The following is a 16,638-nucleotide window of genomic DNA, read 5'->3' as shown; positions in this document are numbered from 1 at the left end:
AAAATAACATTAATAATGTTTAATTTGGCAACCATCATAAAGAATAGACAAGTCTCTTTTCCTCTCATAATGATAGATTTGTATCGAAGGAAAAACATATGATTTGTTTTGAGAGATAATGGAGTAAATATGGCGTCTTTTTTAAATCACGATGTTAAATTTTGAAGTCTAAAATTGGAGGTGTGTGATGTTTTTTTTTCTAACTAAAAATGTTCGGGATAAGTTTGGACGTCAAATGTTTTAAAAAATGCCGGGCGAAGTTTTTGAGGCACTGATTGAAATACTCATTGAGCTCTCCGAGGTGATGACTAGCCTCCTATTTTCCAGGTTATTTTCTTCTGAGTGAAGGTATCTTGTGCAATTTTTTCCATTTGTAACATTTTCATTCATTTATTTATTAACCCTTTGTGGCATACATGAAACAATTTTATATTTTCACTGAAATGCTTTACATACGTCATTGTATTTAGCCCTAATATGACAAAATAAATTCAGATTTCTTTGACCATTTTGGGGGTTTTCGGCCAAAAATGAAGGCAGCCAAGCAGTGTAGCCACTAGGATACGAGTGAAATTTAATTTTCCGCTCTCTTAAAAAATTTAAAAAAAAACTACTAAAAAGATTGAAACGAATAAAAAGAAACTAATTAATTAAACGATTTGTATTTATCTTTGGCGAGAAAACTACTTCTGATTCAAACGTGCATTCTTATCACCGCATGTTGACAAAATATCAGAGGTTAGGGCGTTTCTTGCCAAGTATCCTCCATTTTTATATTTATCCTTATGAGTGTAGACATTGGAGGACACCATCACACCGTTTCCAAGTCCTTTGTTACCAATATTTTATTGAAAATAATTTTTTTTTACAGTTGGCTAGTGCCACTAGGCCGCAAAGGGAACGTGGATCCAGTGGAATGGAATAGACTGGTGCTCCGATGTTCATTTGAAGAGTTCTAGTTTTCAAGAGGAAAATAATATTCTTCAAAATTATTGTTGTTAAAATTCCCGCGACATTGACAGTGAATAAAATCGAAGTTCTCATTCCGTGCTATTAAGATCTCGTTTTGGAACATTGGCGTGCACCTGTTCCATGCAACTGTACATCGATTTTCACTTAAGGAAGCAAGATTATGTCTTCGCCCCAGACGATCAGAGCTTTATGTTTGCAAATCACGTTCGCGAAGTAGATTTCAGCGGATATACCTGGAAGTGTCTCGAAAACAGTCACAGTGACGAAGCACATCGGTTTTAATTCCTCTTGTTGGGATACGAAACAAGATTTTTGTCACAAAAACGTGGCGATTCTGTAAGTACTAATTCCATTTCGGGTACAATTTTTGAAGTCAAGATTTGAAATTTTGCTATTTAGTAGGCTTGCAGGTTTAATTAAGATATTACGTGAAAAATGCTTTTTCTAAGCTGCAAAAATGCATCATCAAAAGCTGCAAATGCACGGGTGGGGAGGGGGGCGTTTTTTGGCAGTGAATAGAGGCTTAATACCTCGGTTCACTTTATCTACTTTTCCTACCATTATAAAGCTGAAGTTAGAAGAAGCGTAACAAACAAAATGTATTGGGAAGAGGGGAGGGGGCAGAGGCCTATTTACCTCTCACAGGAGTCTGCTTATACAGTTGACTTCTCACAATCTTATATATTATGGGGGGGGGGGAGGCACACTCCTCTTGAATCCCCATCGAAGTAGAAATTTTCAACTAAAAAATCGCGATCTTTTGAAACTAATAAGTTGCGATTTTTCATGATTTTTTGGCGGTATAATCGCTAGGATCATCAAAATCTGAGCGATTATCTTGATCTTATCGAAATTTTATCTCCATGAAGCGCGTTCGATAAAATCGAAATTTTATTTCAATTTATAACGATTTTTTGTTCGCTAATTTTACGACAAATTGCCTTCGATAAAATCGCGATTTTATTGCAAATTATTGCGATGAAATCGCAGTAAATCGCAATTTTTTATCCGAAAATATTACAACAAATTGATGTCAATCAAATCGTGATAATTCCGATCAAATCGCGATACATTCTGATCAAATCGCGATACATTCTGATCAAATCGCAACATATCGCGATTGCGGCTACTTGGGTAGCTACGCCAACTCGGTTACCTTCGCCAGGAGACTTGGACCGCGTTAAACAGAAAGGAATCAAGCCACATCAGCTATTGCGTAATTTTTTACTTGAAAACGGTCATGCGAATTCTCATGCAAATTACAGTAAGTTTTCTTCATACTACAAAGCAAATTTTCTTAAAATGTTCAAAGGAATCCGCACAAACGTTCTCGCGTTAAAAATTAAATTGACCAGTTAAATTTGGACGTATTTCTGTAAAACGGAACTAAGCCCCAATTTGAGTTCCTTTTGAGGAATTTAGAATGCCGGACAGCGCGTTCTGTCAAACGGAACTAAGCGCCATGGAAAAGCATTGAGAGTACAGGACGGAACGAGCCCGACGCCCGTTTCCGCCGCCAATCCAAGCCCCCCTCTACCTTCCTCTCTCTATGGCGCTTAGTTCCGTTTGACAGAAATACGTCCATTTGGCAATGGCCAATGTGGCTTGGTTCTTTTCTGTTAAATGCGGTCGCTTGTAAGAGAGTTCTCATACTCATCTCCATCTGTGTCACCTTAACATTCCGTCTGTGTGTCAGGTTAGCCACGGGAAGGATGATGCTCGCAGGAGGGTGAGTTCGCCCCCATATTGAGAAGGAATTGTCGGGCCATGGCACCTAGCACGTCTGGACCGGGTAACGACCCGGGGATCTCGGCGACCTGCCCGGCGGCCGCACCGCAACCGACTTCATGTCCCCAGAGATGTCCATCCACACGGAGCTGCCCAACGCCGCAGCCGCAGCAGCAGCCCTGCCAGCCCTGCGGCTCGGCCGCGCCCGGGCCCTCCGACTGCGCCATCCCGATCATCGAACAGGCCACCGCCACCGTTCTCACCAACATACGCGTCCAGCGTAAACTTCGGTTCGACTGGTGCTATCTCACATCCAAATCAGGTGAGTACAAATCAGTGTTCGAAACTCACAGGCGCCAACGCGCCAAATGCGCCAAAAAAATCGGCCATGGCGCCTAAATGAAGGATCTGCGCCACCGTGGCCCCTAAAAATTGCCCCCTAGAAATCTGAATTTTCATATCAGGTGATTATTCGACATTTTCAGCACCACAAGTGAAAGCTTTTTCTATTCTTCACAATTTCATCATTTGGACTTTTGTCTTCCCCAAGTTACAGTTACTTACTAGTTCTATTACGAAAACATCTTGCGTCTAACTTTTCACTCAATGCGCCGTAATATATAGGCTAAAAGTCAATTTGGCCCCTTAAAAATCTTCAATGGCGCCTAAAAATCAGGCTTGATGCGCCACATGGCTCCTAAAACTCAAAGGAGAGTTTCGATCACTGGTACAAATTACGAGGGGGAAAGTTTTACATGAGTCCCAGTCCAGGCTAAACACACAATGGAGATTTTTGTCAACAATACTACCGTGATAAGGGAAAACGCCGTATGAGCCTTCAGGTGTTGACAAATTTCTCCTGGCAAATCACTAATTTTCAGGAAAATTTTTGAATGTTTGCCCATCCATTTCTGAGCTAATTTTGTTTGTAATTTGATCTAAAACGTCTGAAAATTTCAAAAAAAAAATATTGATAATTTTCCTCAAACATTTTATCGAGGGAAATTTAAAGCAAAGTTGGTGCTCAGTGCGGTTTTATTTTTCTCCGTGAGTACTAACATTTTATTTTCTGTCTGCAGGGATCCTGAAAATTCTAGAAATCCTGGTTCTGATCCTGGGACTGGTGGCGGCCCATTTCTACAAAGAGCTCATGAAACCGTTCGGGTACACGGCCATGGTGGCCCTGGTCCTGACGCTCCTCCTGCTCATCCTGTATCTGATCCACTTCATCGAGAAGTTCTACACGGTGCCGTGGCTCCAGACTCGAGCTCCTCATCAACGCGGTCCTGGCCGTCGGCTTCGGGGGCCTCGGGATCTGGCTCATCACCCGCGGAGTCTACTGGGTCGCCGTCGCCAGCATGGTCGCCTTCCTCCTCTACGGCTACGACGCCGTCCTCAAGTGCATCGGCGTCCAGAACTACGCCATCGCCCAGGGCGAGCGGACGGTCGTCACCAAAACCACCCACTTCACCGGCCCCGCCACCAACGTGCCCCCGTTGACCTCCTCCATGATCAACATACCCGCTATCCAGATATGCACCTCCAACGCCAAGGCCAAACCCTGCAAGGCTTCTTGTAGCCCTTGCAATAAGGATCCGTGTAATAAGGATCAGTGCAATAAGGATCCGTGTAATAAGGATACGTGTAATAGGGATCCATGCAACAAGGACCAATGTAGCAAGGACCAATGTACCAAGGATAGCCGCCAATGCGGAGTTTAAATATATTTTCCTATTTTCAGGCGATAAATATTCGGTTTACTCCCGTGCAAAAAAGAACCCAATATCAATGGCAAAATTAGTTTTTAACAGCTGTCTCCGTCTTGCATAATATTTTCTTATTGAGCTCGATTGGGATCAAATATAAAAAATTACTAAGAAAAAATGTAATTTTGACGTGATTCAATTGGTTTTCTTTTCAGTAGCGATGTGGACTTCAGTCATACGCCAAACACGCCGTTATCGCAGACAATCAAAAAGTATCCAAGACTCTCAATGCTCTTTTTTTATTTTTTATTTTTTTTCAAACAGGTACCTTCTTAGTTTCTCAGTAATGCGGTTGAGACTGATAATATGGAGCGGAACAAAGCTGTTCAAAGCTGCTTGTGCCATTGATGTTAGTTTTTACTCGAAGTTAGACCATTATAATGACGCCTTGAAGATTATTTACTTGAAATGTGGACAATTATTTAAACTTAACATAAACTTACATTTTATTATTACTGTCACAATGTGTTTAGGTTTTCAATGTTCCTGTTAAATATTAATTTACCAATCAGTCGCCAACAAGAAAAATTTATCGTGTACGTTTCCTTGTATTGTCGAGTATTTTATGAGTCCAATTTTGTACATGTCAATAAAAAGAAAAGTATATTAGACAGGTCATGCTTAATCTATACTAGAGAGGCCCTTATCTATACCTTTTGGCTGCTACGCGGTTCATTCCGCGCCCACTAAGGTCTTTTTGCGGGCCCCCTCGAGTTAATTTAAATAGAGCAGGTCCATTTATTCCTATCAATACCTCCCATCAATAAAGTAAAAATCTTGAAAATTGACCTAGCATATCTTAAGAACGAACTGTGACAGAAAATGAACATTTACAATGTTAAAATGGGAGAAAATTTACAACTTTATCACGTACTCTAGGAAGGTTTTTTCCAAAATCTTAATATAGCGGGCTTATCTAGAAATCATCACATGCGGATAGCCACAAAAATCATTGAGATCTGCTCAGTAGAATGATAGAACTAACTGTAACAAAAAATGAAAATCTAGGGGATCACGGAACATATATAGTTGCAATAAGTATGTATGTCATCATACACGGGAAAAGGGCCGCCGCCGCCGCACAATGAATCAAGTCAATAGGAGAGGTCGGACAAAATTCGGAAACTTTAAACGCTCTTAAGACCGTCTATACAAAACTTTGAGGTTCTAAAAGTGGGTCCATTGGTTTCTTCGTGAAATTTTCTTCCCAACGCTTCCCTTTAAATTTAAAATGTGACGAAATAAACATCAAAATTTCGCAGTTTTAGCAAACAATTTCACGTCCGATCTCTCCGATTAACTCGATCCACTGTGCGCCGGGAAAGCGGAAAATTTGGCAAACCTGGCATCATAACCCCTCCTCTAATTCGCAATCTGCAAGGAAGTGACGCTGGATCCTGGACCTAAGAGATTCCCGGAAACGGCGAGGGGGGTTCAAACGCGGGGCTTCCGGGATCGACCAATTTCGAGAGCGCTATTGAGTCCAGGTATTAAAACGGGGGTCGCGGGGGCAGAGGGGAGGGAGGGGGGGAGCGTGCCCTGGGTGACGTGTCGGAAGACGACGGCGAGCACGGAATGACGCCCGGGCACGGCCGGAGGTTGGACGAAAGATGGATCTGCTTTTCTAATTACTTGCAAGTTTCCCCTGCAATAGGTTCACGCTGCATTATGCCTTGCACAATTAGGCGGGGCCCAGCCCATTGACTGACCTTTGACAATGAATTAGACCCGCTCGGCGCGCAGTTGCCGGAATGCCGGAAGGCTAACGTCAAATTCCTTCCGGAATCTCGGTCGTCGGGGCTGCTCATAAAATACGTAACGTTGAAATACGTAATGCTCCCTCTCTCCTCATTACGTAACCGTGACGCAAGTTTATACCCCTAAAAGTAGGTACGTAACGTTCCCCTTAATTCCTTCCCTCGAGAAGCAAACTCATCGTTTGACCTCAGTTTTTTCCTTTCTTCCTCTTGCTTGTATTGGGCCGTCCATAAATTACGTTGTGCAATTTTCCGGGATTTTTGACCCCCCCCCCCCTATTGTAACGCTTTTGTGATGCAGGTCCCTATCCTTTACACTTAAAAAAATTGGCGTAACGCTTTCCTCAACACCCCTACCCCCTATAGCGTTACGTAATTTATGGACGGCCCTTAATAGAAATGAACATAGGCAAAAGTAAAAGAGGGGCATGGAGACAAAATAAGTGGTCTGAAAATGTTTTCAACAATAACATTCTAAGATAAAGGGAAAATGATGAAACAATTTGGAAAGTATAAGAACATTTAAGTAGAATGTAATGGCAAAAATGAAAATAATTTCAAAAAATTAAAAAGAAAACACAGCGTCAAGCGTTACTTAACCCTCTCTTCTCACTTTACAACCCGTAACGCAGACTTAGACCCCCTCCTTCCCTCTGAACGGCCTCCATATTTATGCACCACCGCGCATGCTAAACGAATTAGAGCGCAATATATGCAAAAGTAAGGTTTTAACAAAATAGTTTCGAAGCGCTTCATAGAACGAGTAGACGACGGTTGATCAGGTAATCGATTTTAGACGCGATATTTTCGTTCGTTCTATTTTCTTTTAGTCTAACCAAAACAATTAAATATCATCCGAGTTTCTGAATCGTTACAACGAGGATTCACGTTTTCCCTTTGATTATGGTAAAAACTGGATCAAAAAGTCAAGAATGGTGACACGCAGTACTACAGCATTCCTTCAGTCTTGTAGGCGCTAATATGCGTTTCACGCTAACTGACCGATGGCAGTGCGTTTAGCGCAATGCGAGAAGTATTCATGCAGTCTTGTAGGCGCTGAAATGGGCTTTACACCGACCGCACTGTTTGGCGCAATGCGTGAAGTATTCCTAGAGTCTTGCAGGCGCTGGTACACGTTTAACGCCGGCCGCACCGTATTCGACGACGTATGAGCATTCTAACGTTACCTCGTTTCTTCCGATTAAATATTTTTTCCGAGAAGAACTGGGGAAGTTCTTTACACCCACGACCATTATTCAATCTTTTCACTTCATTTATCATCAGAGGGTAAGACATCGATAGATTGTCAACAAACTAACTTAAACTAGCGTTAACATAAAAATGCGTTTATTTTCCAACTGTTTCCTGTTTTGCAAAACTTCTACCTTAAATTAATTTAATTTTAAATTCGCGCATTCCTGTAGCAGATGTTAAGGTTTCTATTCGCGCAATCTGTGTGTCTTCTTCGTGCAATCCTCATATACTTTTTTAGACCTTTCGCGCAATCCTGGATTACTGCTTTTTGACCGGTCGAGTTACGTTCATAAATTCGCTCGCAAATATCCAAACAAGACATCATCATATAAAGGCCAATGAATTTGAAAATTTTGTGATTTTTTCTGTGAATTTTGAATTTTTTTGTGATTAGAAATTTTTTTCAATCATATTCGACTGTAGTGCGTCAACTATTGTATATAAGATTCAACCGATAAACACTTTGAAATTACTCCAAAAGCACGTCTCAAGTGAGCACTAATCGTGAGAGGAAAATAAAAAATTATCACTCTAATCGTAAGGGCTAGGAATCGTTCTAATTCGTGGTACGCGAGATGGCAGGATGTGGTGTTTCCTGCGTGTTTTTGTGGTCGCTTATCAAAATAATGAGAAAGATGGTTGCTAAAAGTTGGCAGCATGGGTACCTCCTTAGTACAAGACAGCAAAATGCACCGCTATCTTGCAGGATAATGTGCACGACGACAATTTTCACGAACCTGCTGCCCTATTACATATCTTGCTTGTTGCAAAAAGGACGGCGAATTTCTCTGTTTTGGAGAATCAGTCAGTTTATAAATTAGGCGAATTTTGAAAAAAATTGTGTTCCTTCTGCTCTCTTCAGTAGAATAGTAGTTCATTATGTAGCTTCAGCTGTAATGCAAAATATTGCCAGCTGAATGTTGCTGACACCAGTTAAAAATTGATGATAATTTCGTGCGAAACAAGCCATTCTCATTCCAGTTTGCTATCAATAAATACTAACTTGATCTTTAAAAAAAGAAAAAAATGCCGAAACTTTAAAGGTTTCAAAACATAAAATCCTTCAAAAACATTAACTAAAAGTTTGTAAAACCACCTTAATGTTAAATCTCAAAACGCTGGGCTCAGAGAAAACGCAGTATCCACAGACGGACATAGCCAAATTTCCTCTGATAAAAATACGCTTTCTGTAAAACGAGAGTGATTCGCTTTTAATTTTCCGATAAACCCATTTTTCGATCCACTTAATACATCTGAAAATTTCAAGTAAACTAGTCAGCACACAGTCATCCATACTCCGAACGGCCTTCAGATCTACGTCCTTTTGTTGAGTAAAAAATAAATTATGAATAGTGAGAAAAATAAACGGACCTAATGAAATCTCAACAATTAATATTTTCTCGGAACATTCCAACACGATAGGTACAAGAGATGACCTTTTTTCCTTCACCTTCTTCTTTCAATGTACTCGTGAGACTCGGGGTTATCCAGCACTCTATGAAAATGTTTTTTTGGTGCCCATTATTCCTCTTCCTTCACTACTTGTGCAACCCTTCTCTCAAAGACCCTTAACCCAAATAAACTTGAACATATCAGAAATGAAAGCGATTAATCCTTCAGATACGATGAAACAAGAAGGAAGTATGAACTATTTGACATTGAAGTATTCCATATTTCAAACTCGCGGCTGGAGAGGGTTGAAGGGGGGCTGGGGGGGGGGGGGGGGGCGTAATGACGCGAATGCACTCCCTCGCGGCGCCTCCTCAACACTTGAAACTTGGCCCTTGCTTCTCCATTCCATTCAGGGCAGAAGAATTTCTCAACATATTTACAATACCGTTAAAATGTGGTCTCGTGCGGGGATCTTTCTCTTTTCATTGCTTCTGAAAAAAAATGATGCTCCCTTAAAATTAAAAATCCGAAAATACTGGCACCTTTTGAAGAGCCTGCCTAAAACGCACCCTTGGGGTGGGGGAATCAGGTATCTCGTTCGAAACTGGCCTAAACGAAATCTATGTTAAGAAAATCATCCAGTAAAACTTATAGCTTCAGTTCAAAACTAGTTTAGGCAATGCAAAGTTGCAAGTTACCATTTTGAAAAAGTTTACATTTTTCATCATTGAAAAATAATAATACATATATTTTGTAGTTCCTCGGTTGAAACCACTGTTGATCCCTTTTTGTTTGCCGAGGCACAGAAACATCAACTACAATGAATTTGTGCGTCAGAAAATAAAACGGGATCGACTGAGGTTGTTTTTTTTTGCCGAATATCTTTCAAATATTAGCATTTTTCAATGGTAAATAATGTAAACTTTGAAACGCTGTATTGCCAAACGAGCTTTGAACCCAGGCTGAAACTTTCATAAGGTTCCTTTTAGGCCAAATTCGAACAAAATTTCTGAGTCCTGCAAAAAGGGGGCACAAAGAGGTCCTTTTTTTGACAGGCTCTTTAAGACATTAACCCCTAGAAAAAGCACGCTCATGGATCAGGCTCTAACGGTATATTAATGAGATTCTAATGGTGAAGAATGTCTGAAACTGTATGAAAAATGGGCAAAGAGCGTGCGTTTATTGCCCTCATTTGGCAAAAAATTAACATGTCATAGAAAATTAGAACATCACACCTAGATGTACTGACCGATTTCAATAGATCTGCGAAACGTCCATCGCAAAATTTTCGGATCCGAGATTTTGGTAGTCTTGTTCAGAGAGGATTCTAATCGTTATTAACATTATTTTTTAAGCATGACCCATTGTGACATACTGTTACTTTTGCCTTCATAGATGGATGTCGTATTGCTGCCTTCCGTTGTGACAACTTTTGTCAATTTTCAAAATGCAAAAATAAAAATCTGATGATTAATTCATGACAAAGTGAGAGACCCGTATTTTTTGTTGAAATATGCACGGCCTCTCCGACGAGAAGCACTGTATTATATTTGGTATTCATATTCAAGTATCATTAATGGGACTACATTTTGCAACAAGAAACCACCATTCCTTGCTTTTTCAAGAAACGACATTTATGCCATAAGTTTCCCTTTGCAGAGAGTGCTTTTATGGACGAGCCAGAGACAGTGACTGCGCTCACTGCAGAATGCAGCTCAATTTTCCCCACCCAAGTCTAGATTTGGGACGATGAGTGTAGCCTCAGGCCTGGACCCGTTTCCTCCATGTATCTCCCAAGAAATATTCATGAGGATATCGAGTTGGCTTTAAAGATGACCCTGAAGTACCTTTTGTCTTTACTTGACAGCTCGACAAACACGGAGCAACTATCATCGCAGTGTCATCGAAGTTGAAGCTCACGCTGTTAGGGCTCTGATGTCGAATGCGAACCCGACCAATGGAGATTCTTGAAAGTTTGCAACGCTGTTTTTCTCCATTTAAATGTATGTAAAACTATCGATCATTGGTTCACCTGAAATCGATATTTTTTATCGTTTTAAACGGAGGAAAAACAGTTTCCGAAGTCGCCATTTGGTGGAGCGTGAATCATCGACAATCGATCTTTTTCCGTCTGAAGCTATAATAAAGAATCGATTATTGAGGTGTTCGTCGCCAACACTCTGACAATCGATCCTTCTCTATACGTTTAAATGGCAGATCAATCGATTAATAGCAAATCGCGCCACAAGGCACGGTGCCGGCGCGCGTCCATTTCTTGCCAAGCTAGTTTCTGCTCTACACGACCAAATCAAAAGTCTCGCACGCCACGCTGCACCGAGAACCATGTCACAGTCCAGCCATGCTACGGAAGACCGCAGTAAGTCCAATGTCGGCATGAGCCTGAAATCACCTGTATTTATGTGCTGAGCGGGGTTCAAGTTGAAATGGACTTACTGTTGTCCTTCGCAGCGGTGTGCCCTGCGCCTGGAACGTCAGCCAAGATGGAACGAAGACGAATATAAATCCTTGATGCAAAGTCTATTTAATTTGAATGCGTTAGGCGCGCGCGTGATGCATAACGCGTGATGCCAACCGTCGCGCACGACGACGCGACGCGGGCCTGCCAACCTGCATGAACTCGCATAATTCCCTTGCAAAGTCTGCCCGGACTCCACCTTGATCTGACGCCTATGCTCGGCCGTGCAAACTGGTTTATGCAAGTTGTTTCACTTCTTTCCTTTTCATAAGCTCCGCAGCTTGCGAGGTGGGGCGGATCAGAGGTCGAATCTTCAACACTTTTCATTGCTGAACTTTTTCTTCCTCTCCTTTTTTTTATCCCTATACCTGAAAAGATACTTTTTATCCATTTTTTTGAAAGTTTTGTTAGTTTAGAAGCTGATGATTGGTGGAGAGATAACATGAGGGGCTTGGAGGACAAGGCGCATAAGTGCAGTTTTTGCTATTTCAAGAAATAAATGTTTAAAGTTTCAAAATTACATGGAGCCTTATGGCGGAAAGAAAGTTTAGACTCACTTTTTGATACTTTAAAGTTGGAATTTAGTCTCGAATTTTTCACAGAATGTACTCTCAAACTAGTTTTAGTTTAGTTCACAAATATCTCCATTTTCTTAAAAACTGCACACATGCGCCTTGTTCTCCAAGCCCCTCACCGATCTATCGGAGAATTTTGTCTTATTGAACAATTTCATTTAAACATATTGATAATAACTCAATCGCGAAATGTTATATGCCTGTGTGTGTGTGTTGTATGCCTGTGTGAGTGTTGTATGCCTTCTTCGTGATCCACAGCTCAAGAGATCCCATGAAACACACCACAGCCCTCGTCCAAACAGCATACCTGCATAGGATTGTCCATTAATCGTCGTTCCATAGATCTAGGAAAAAAACCCCATTCAAGGGTCGCAATTTTGACTTAAAGAATGCACTTTTTTACGACAGCATGGCAGTGAAACCCCTGTCAAAAATGTTACTAATTTTTCTCGCTTCATTAGTGAAATTTTCAACCACAAATGCCGACCCCCGACAGTTTCCCAGTGAAAATAAAATTTGTGAGTGGAAATTTCGAAGTGTGACATCGAAAGGCAGTTACTTTCTTTTTTCTGGGAAAAATGACATGTCGTCAGGCAATTTATCAGATTTCTTTAGACCCTTCAACCCTTCATCCCATTTAAGACACCTGTCAGGTGTCTGTACTCTATGCAATACTACATTTTCTTTGGGGCTCTATAAGTGTATACCTTCCTGAGGCTGCTTCATGTATAAGCCCCTTTTGATCAAAGATTCAATTTTATCTAGAAAAAATACATCATTCAGCTTCACACGAAGTTGAACCAGCCTCAGTTTCTGGGAGCGGAAAATCAAGAGTGAAACGACGGTATTACGGCATAGGAGACAGGTGAAATTCGATTAGATAATCAGCCTGCATTCTGTACCCGGAAAATAGGTGACAAAGTAACTACGAACGACGCCAGATTCCGTATTAATATTTGCATTTTCAAAATGGCCACTCCCGGTAAAAGTTGAATTTCAAAAACATCTTTACAAGTATGTAATAAACGCGGCTGCGGTTACATCGAGGCGTGCCTGTCGCGGCCAGCATCAAAGCCTTAATTGACAAAATAATAATCCATGAAATCTGACTGAACATTTTTGCAAAAGTTTCTGTGTTTCCACGTGGCTTTGTATCGACTAGAACCCGGTATGACGTCCTAATAAATAGGCAAGTCGTATTATTTTGCTTCTCTAGCTGATCACCCGTTGAATGCTAAGTGAAAAGGTCAAAGCGGCCAAGACTGAGGCCAGTGAAAATGGGCTGATTTAAACATCGAGGAGCTTAGGCATATTAAAATACAACACAGAAAAAGATATAAAGTTTTCCTCTTACATAAGAATAAGTGTAAAATATTAATTTAGAGGCCATATTTGGAACTCTGCAAACTATTCGTGGACTTTCATTTTAGGCAGGAGCATGTCATGTGCTCGTTAAGCTTGGAATCTTTCAATACTTATTTTCCTGAAAATGTGATTTGATTCCTTTTTTACTCGGTTGAATAATACGTATGTCAGTCTTGCTTTTTCAAAAGTTGAATAGGTGATCCTGTACCCAGTGCTTTTATATACTCCGCATGATCACTGATCGTGAGTTGAGACTTACCAAGAACTGAGGCCAGCGTTATTCGTACCCATTACAATCTTCTCTATAATTCAGATTTATATATTATGTGACGCCAACCTCGGTGTCAGATCCGATTTTAAGACAAGTGCTCCTGGTTATTTTACGGAAAGCATCCTGAGACTAAATATTGTAAAGACTTTTTTTTTTTTTTTTTTTTTTTTTTTTTAACAGTGAATAAAGATGATTGGAATTTTGGGGATCATCAAAATCTTCCTCCTCTTCCTCCTCCTCCTCCCCTCCCCTCCTCGCGCCTGATGATGATAAATGAGCATTGAGCAGCTTGACAAACTTGAGGATTTTTTCGGCCAAATATTCCTGAGGAGAGAAAACAAGCACAAATGAGTATTTTTCAAAACTTCCCCAACAAACGGATCTCGGATGGTTAATAACGTCGAAATTAACCTCATAAAGGACTGTGTGCCTCCTTTTTTTAGTGGACTGGAGTTGGAGCCACGATATTGTCATTTTGTGGCATGTTGTTTCGCCATCAAGTCATCAACTGGCGTTGGAGAGTTGGGGTTAGTATTTGTCAACGATACTGGAGCCAATTTAGTGTTATTATCCAACAGACACATCACACACGCTCACGGTCGGTTGTTGCCAAAGAGACTTTGTTAAAACCGTCGAAATAAACTATTCACTTTGAAAAATTGAGGCCACTGCAGAAACCGCTATTAAGGAAATGTGATTGATCCACAATGAGAGTTTCATGTGTCAGGGAATGAGACAAAAGGGGGCTAATGTGACAGTAGCGAAGACAGAACTTTTTTGACCTAAGTTATGGCAGGTATCTAATATTTTGGTTGGTATCCATTCATCACGATTGGTGACACTAAGGAAGATTATCTGTTGTTAGGATCCATTCATATTTAATAGCTGTTTATTTCTCTGATATGTATAGAATCGGTTCCAAGCAGCAGGGTAACTTCTTCCGATGCTCTGAATCGACATAATTTTACATATGGCGAATGGTGGATAGTTCGATACTCACTCGACTTACTTAAAAAAAAAAAAAAAAAAAAAAAAAAAAAAAAAAAAAAAAAAAAAACAGCACTAATCTCCGCCGAATGATGACTGATGAACAACGTGTTGAAAAAATTGTGATGGGAACTCACTAATTGAGTTAATAGAATTAGTTAGGGATTGCACTCTTCCGATTTTATCAGTTACAACTTCTCCATTCATTAATGAGCCCCAAATCCCCCTCGAATAAAATCGGTTATTGAACTAATGTCATAAAGCCATTAAATAACAGAAAAAAACTAATGTTTGCATGCTTTACTATGTAAATGATTTATATGTGCGAATACCTAGCTGCATTTTTTCTTGGCAAGATAATTCAAGTATCATAATTTGAGGACTGGGATAGTTGTGCGTAGACCAGAAGTTGAATTTTGCTTTGCTGATAACGTTTCATGACTGTTGTTAGTGTCTGATGTTTCTTCGCGGTCAAAAAAATTGGAATTAACCTATTAAAATGAAAAATATTAGCTATGAACGCCGATGTCTCACTTATGATTTGACCTCAGATAGTTTCGTGTTCAACCTCCTTTGAATACAATTCTGGTAATGAGATGCGCTTGCTGTCCTTTTAATTCTTCTTTTGTCACGTGGTCCATTACAAATGAAGCAGATAGAAACATTTGGATTTTAAAATTTCAGAAATTTTCCAACCCATCAGCTTTTTTCCTTCACCTACTTACAGCGGAAAGGCTTTTCCATTCAAAGGGAAATCAGTGTGTTGTGTCTACAGGGTGATCCAAAAGTCCCTTCCACCCCCTGTAACTTTTTACCTAATTGAGGTAAAGATTTGAAACTTGGGGGATATTCCTAGGTCAAAGGGAGCTACTTTTTGGCCCCCCTAAAATTTTCAGGGGGGCCCCCCTTGGGGGGGCAACGGCCCCCAACTTTTAATTTTCAAATAGGAAGACCCCCTTTGTGATAGCTCGTTCGAAAGAGCATAAAAAAAGAAAACTACTCGCGCAAACCCGAAGTCAATATCTCAAACCGTTTCAAAATGGCGGCCGGTTAAAGTTCAAAATGACCGAAAATTCACACCGGTTATTTGTCGATGGATTTGCGCGAAAATCGGTATGTAGGGGTATTTTTTCACGAGAAAAACGAATTTGACGTTAGATTTTCAAAAAAAACCGAAATTTCCAAAATGGCCGCCGGTTAAAGTTTAAAATGGCCGAAAATTGTCACCTCGGTTTTTGTCGATGGATTTGCCTAAAACTTGGAATTTGAGAGTATTTTGGCATAAGATAAACAAATTTGAACTTAGATTTCTAAAAAAATCAATTTTTTGTCATTTTGAACTTTAACCGGCGGCCATTTTGGAAATTTCGGTTTTTTTGAAAATCTAACGTCAAATTCGTTTTTCTCGTGTCAAAATACCCCTACATACCGATTTTCGCGCAAATCCATCGACAAATAACCGGTGTGAATTTTCGGCCATTTTGAACTTTAACCGGCCGCCATTTTGAAACGGTTTGAGATATTGACTTCGGGTTTGCGCGAAAAGTTTTCTTTTTTTATGCTCTTTCGAACGAGCTATCACAAAGGGGGTCTTCCTATTTGAAAATTAAAAGTTGGGGGCCGTTGCCCTCCCAAGGGGGGCCCCCTGAAAATTTTAGGGGGGCCAAAAAGTAGCTCCCTTTGACCTAGGAATATCCCCCAAGTTTCAAATCTTTACCTCAATTAGGTAAAAAGTTAGAGGGGGTGGAAGGGACTTTTGGATCACCCTGTATAAATATCACATTAAACATTTTAAATGGGGTCATCTAAATATTTTTTGTGAATTCTTCTGTTGAAATTTGTCAAATGAATTACCTTTAAGACCGATAATATCCGATTAACAACGAGAACCGATGAAATAAGGTACAAACTTTCAACAGATGGGCAAGAGGTCATGATATGATACGACGCGACGAGCGTTGGGACCAAACCCTAGATGCAACTATACCAGCTTGAGGGTTGACCATGTTGCATAGACGGAATATTGAAGGCGCGCACCAAACAACTTTCTGGCATCCAATATTAGCACCAAGCGTGCCGGCTGGCGTACCTATCT

At 40.4% G+C, this 16,638-nt stretch overlaps 2 protein-coding genes across 3 annotated transcripts in view; one reads left to right on the top strand and one right to left on the bottom strand.

Moving 5' to 3' along the window:
• The window catches only part of Sesn (Sestrin), a 511,698-nt gene that overhangs the window by 220,527 nt on the left and 274,533 nt on the right, over positions 1-16,638 (bottom strand). The gene's annotated exons all lie outside the window — the stretch shown is intronic.
• Positions 90-5,077, top strand: LOC109029980 (uncharacterized). Of its 2 annotated transcripts, none has more exons than XM_072297980.1 (4): positions 90-301; positions 872-1,308; positions 2,669-3,022; positions 3,780-5,077. In XM_072297980.1, the coding sequence occupies exons 3-4, from the start codon at positions 2,740-2,742 to the stop codon at positions 4,277-4,279; spliced, it is 783 nt and encodes a 260-aa protein (XP_072154081.1). In that variant the 5' UTR covers positions 90-301; positions 872-1,308; positions 2,669-2,739; the 3' UTR covers positions 4,280-5,077. The 2 variants fall into 2 exon arrangements, with proteins under 2 accessions (XP_072154081.1, XP_018896264.2); XM_019040719.2 differs by having other exon boundaries at positions 90-348.

Source organism: Bemisia tabaci, chromosome 3 (assembly GCF_918797505.1).
Source record: "Bemisia tabaci chromosome 3, PGI_BMITA_v3".
NCBI lineage: Eukaryota > Metazoa > Arthropoda > Insecta > Hemiptera > Aleyrodidae > Bemisia > Bemisia tabaci.
The sequence above is the reverse complement of the archived record's forward strand: the minus strand, read 5'-3'. Positions and strand labels throughout refer to the sequence as shown.

Excerpts from the sequence above, each read along its gene's own strand:
- LOC109029980 (XM_072297980.1), top strand. The coding sequence starts at position 2,740 with ATGGCACCTAGCACGTCTGGACCGGGTAACGACCCGGGGATCTCGGCG. Across the intron at positions 3,023-3,779 it reads CTATCTCACATCCAAATCAG|GGATCCTGAAAATTCTAGAA; the intron begins GTGAGTACAAAT and ends TTCTGTCTGCAG.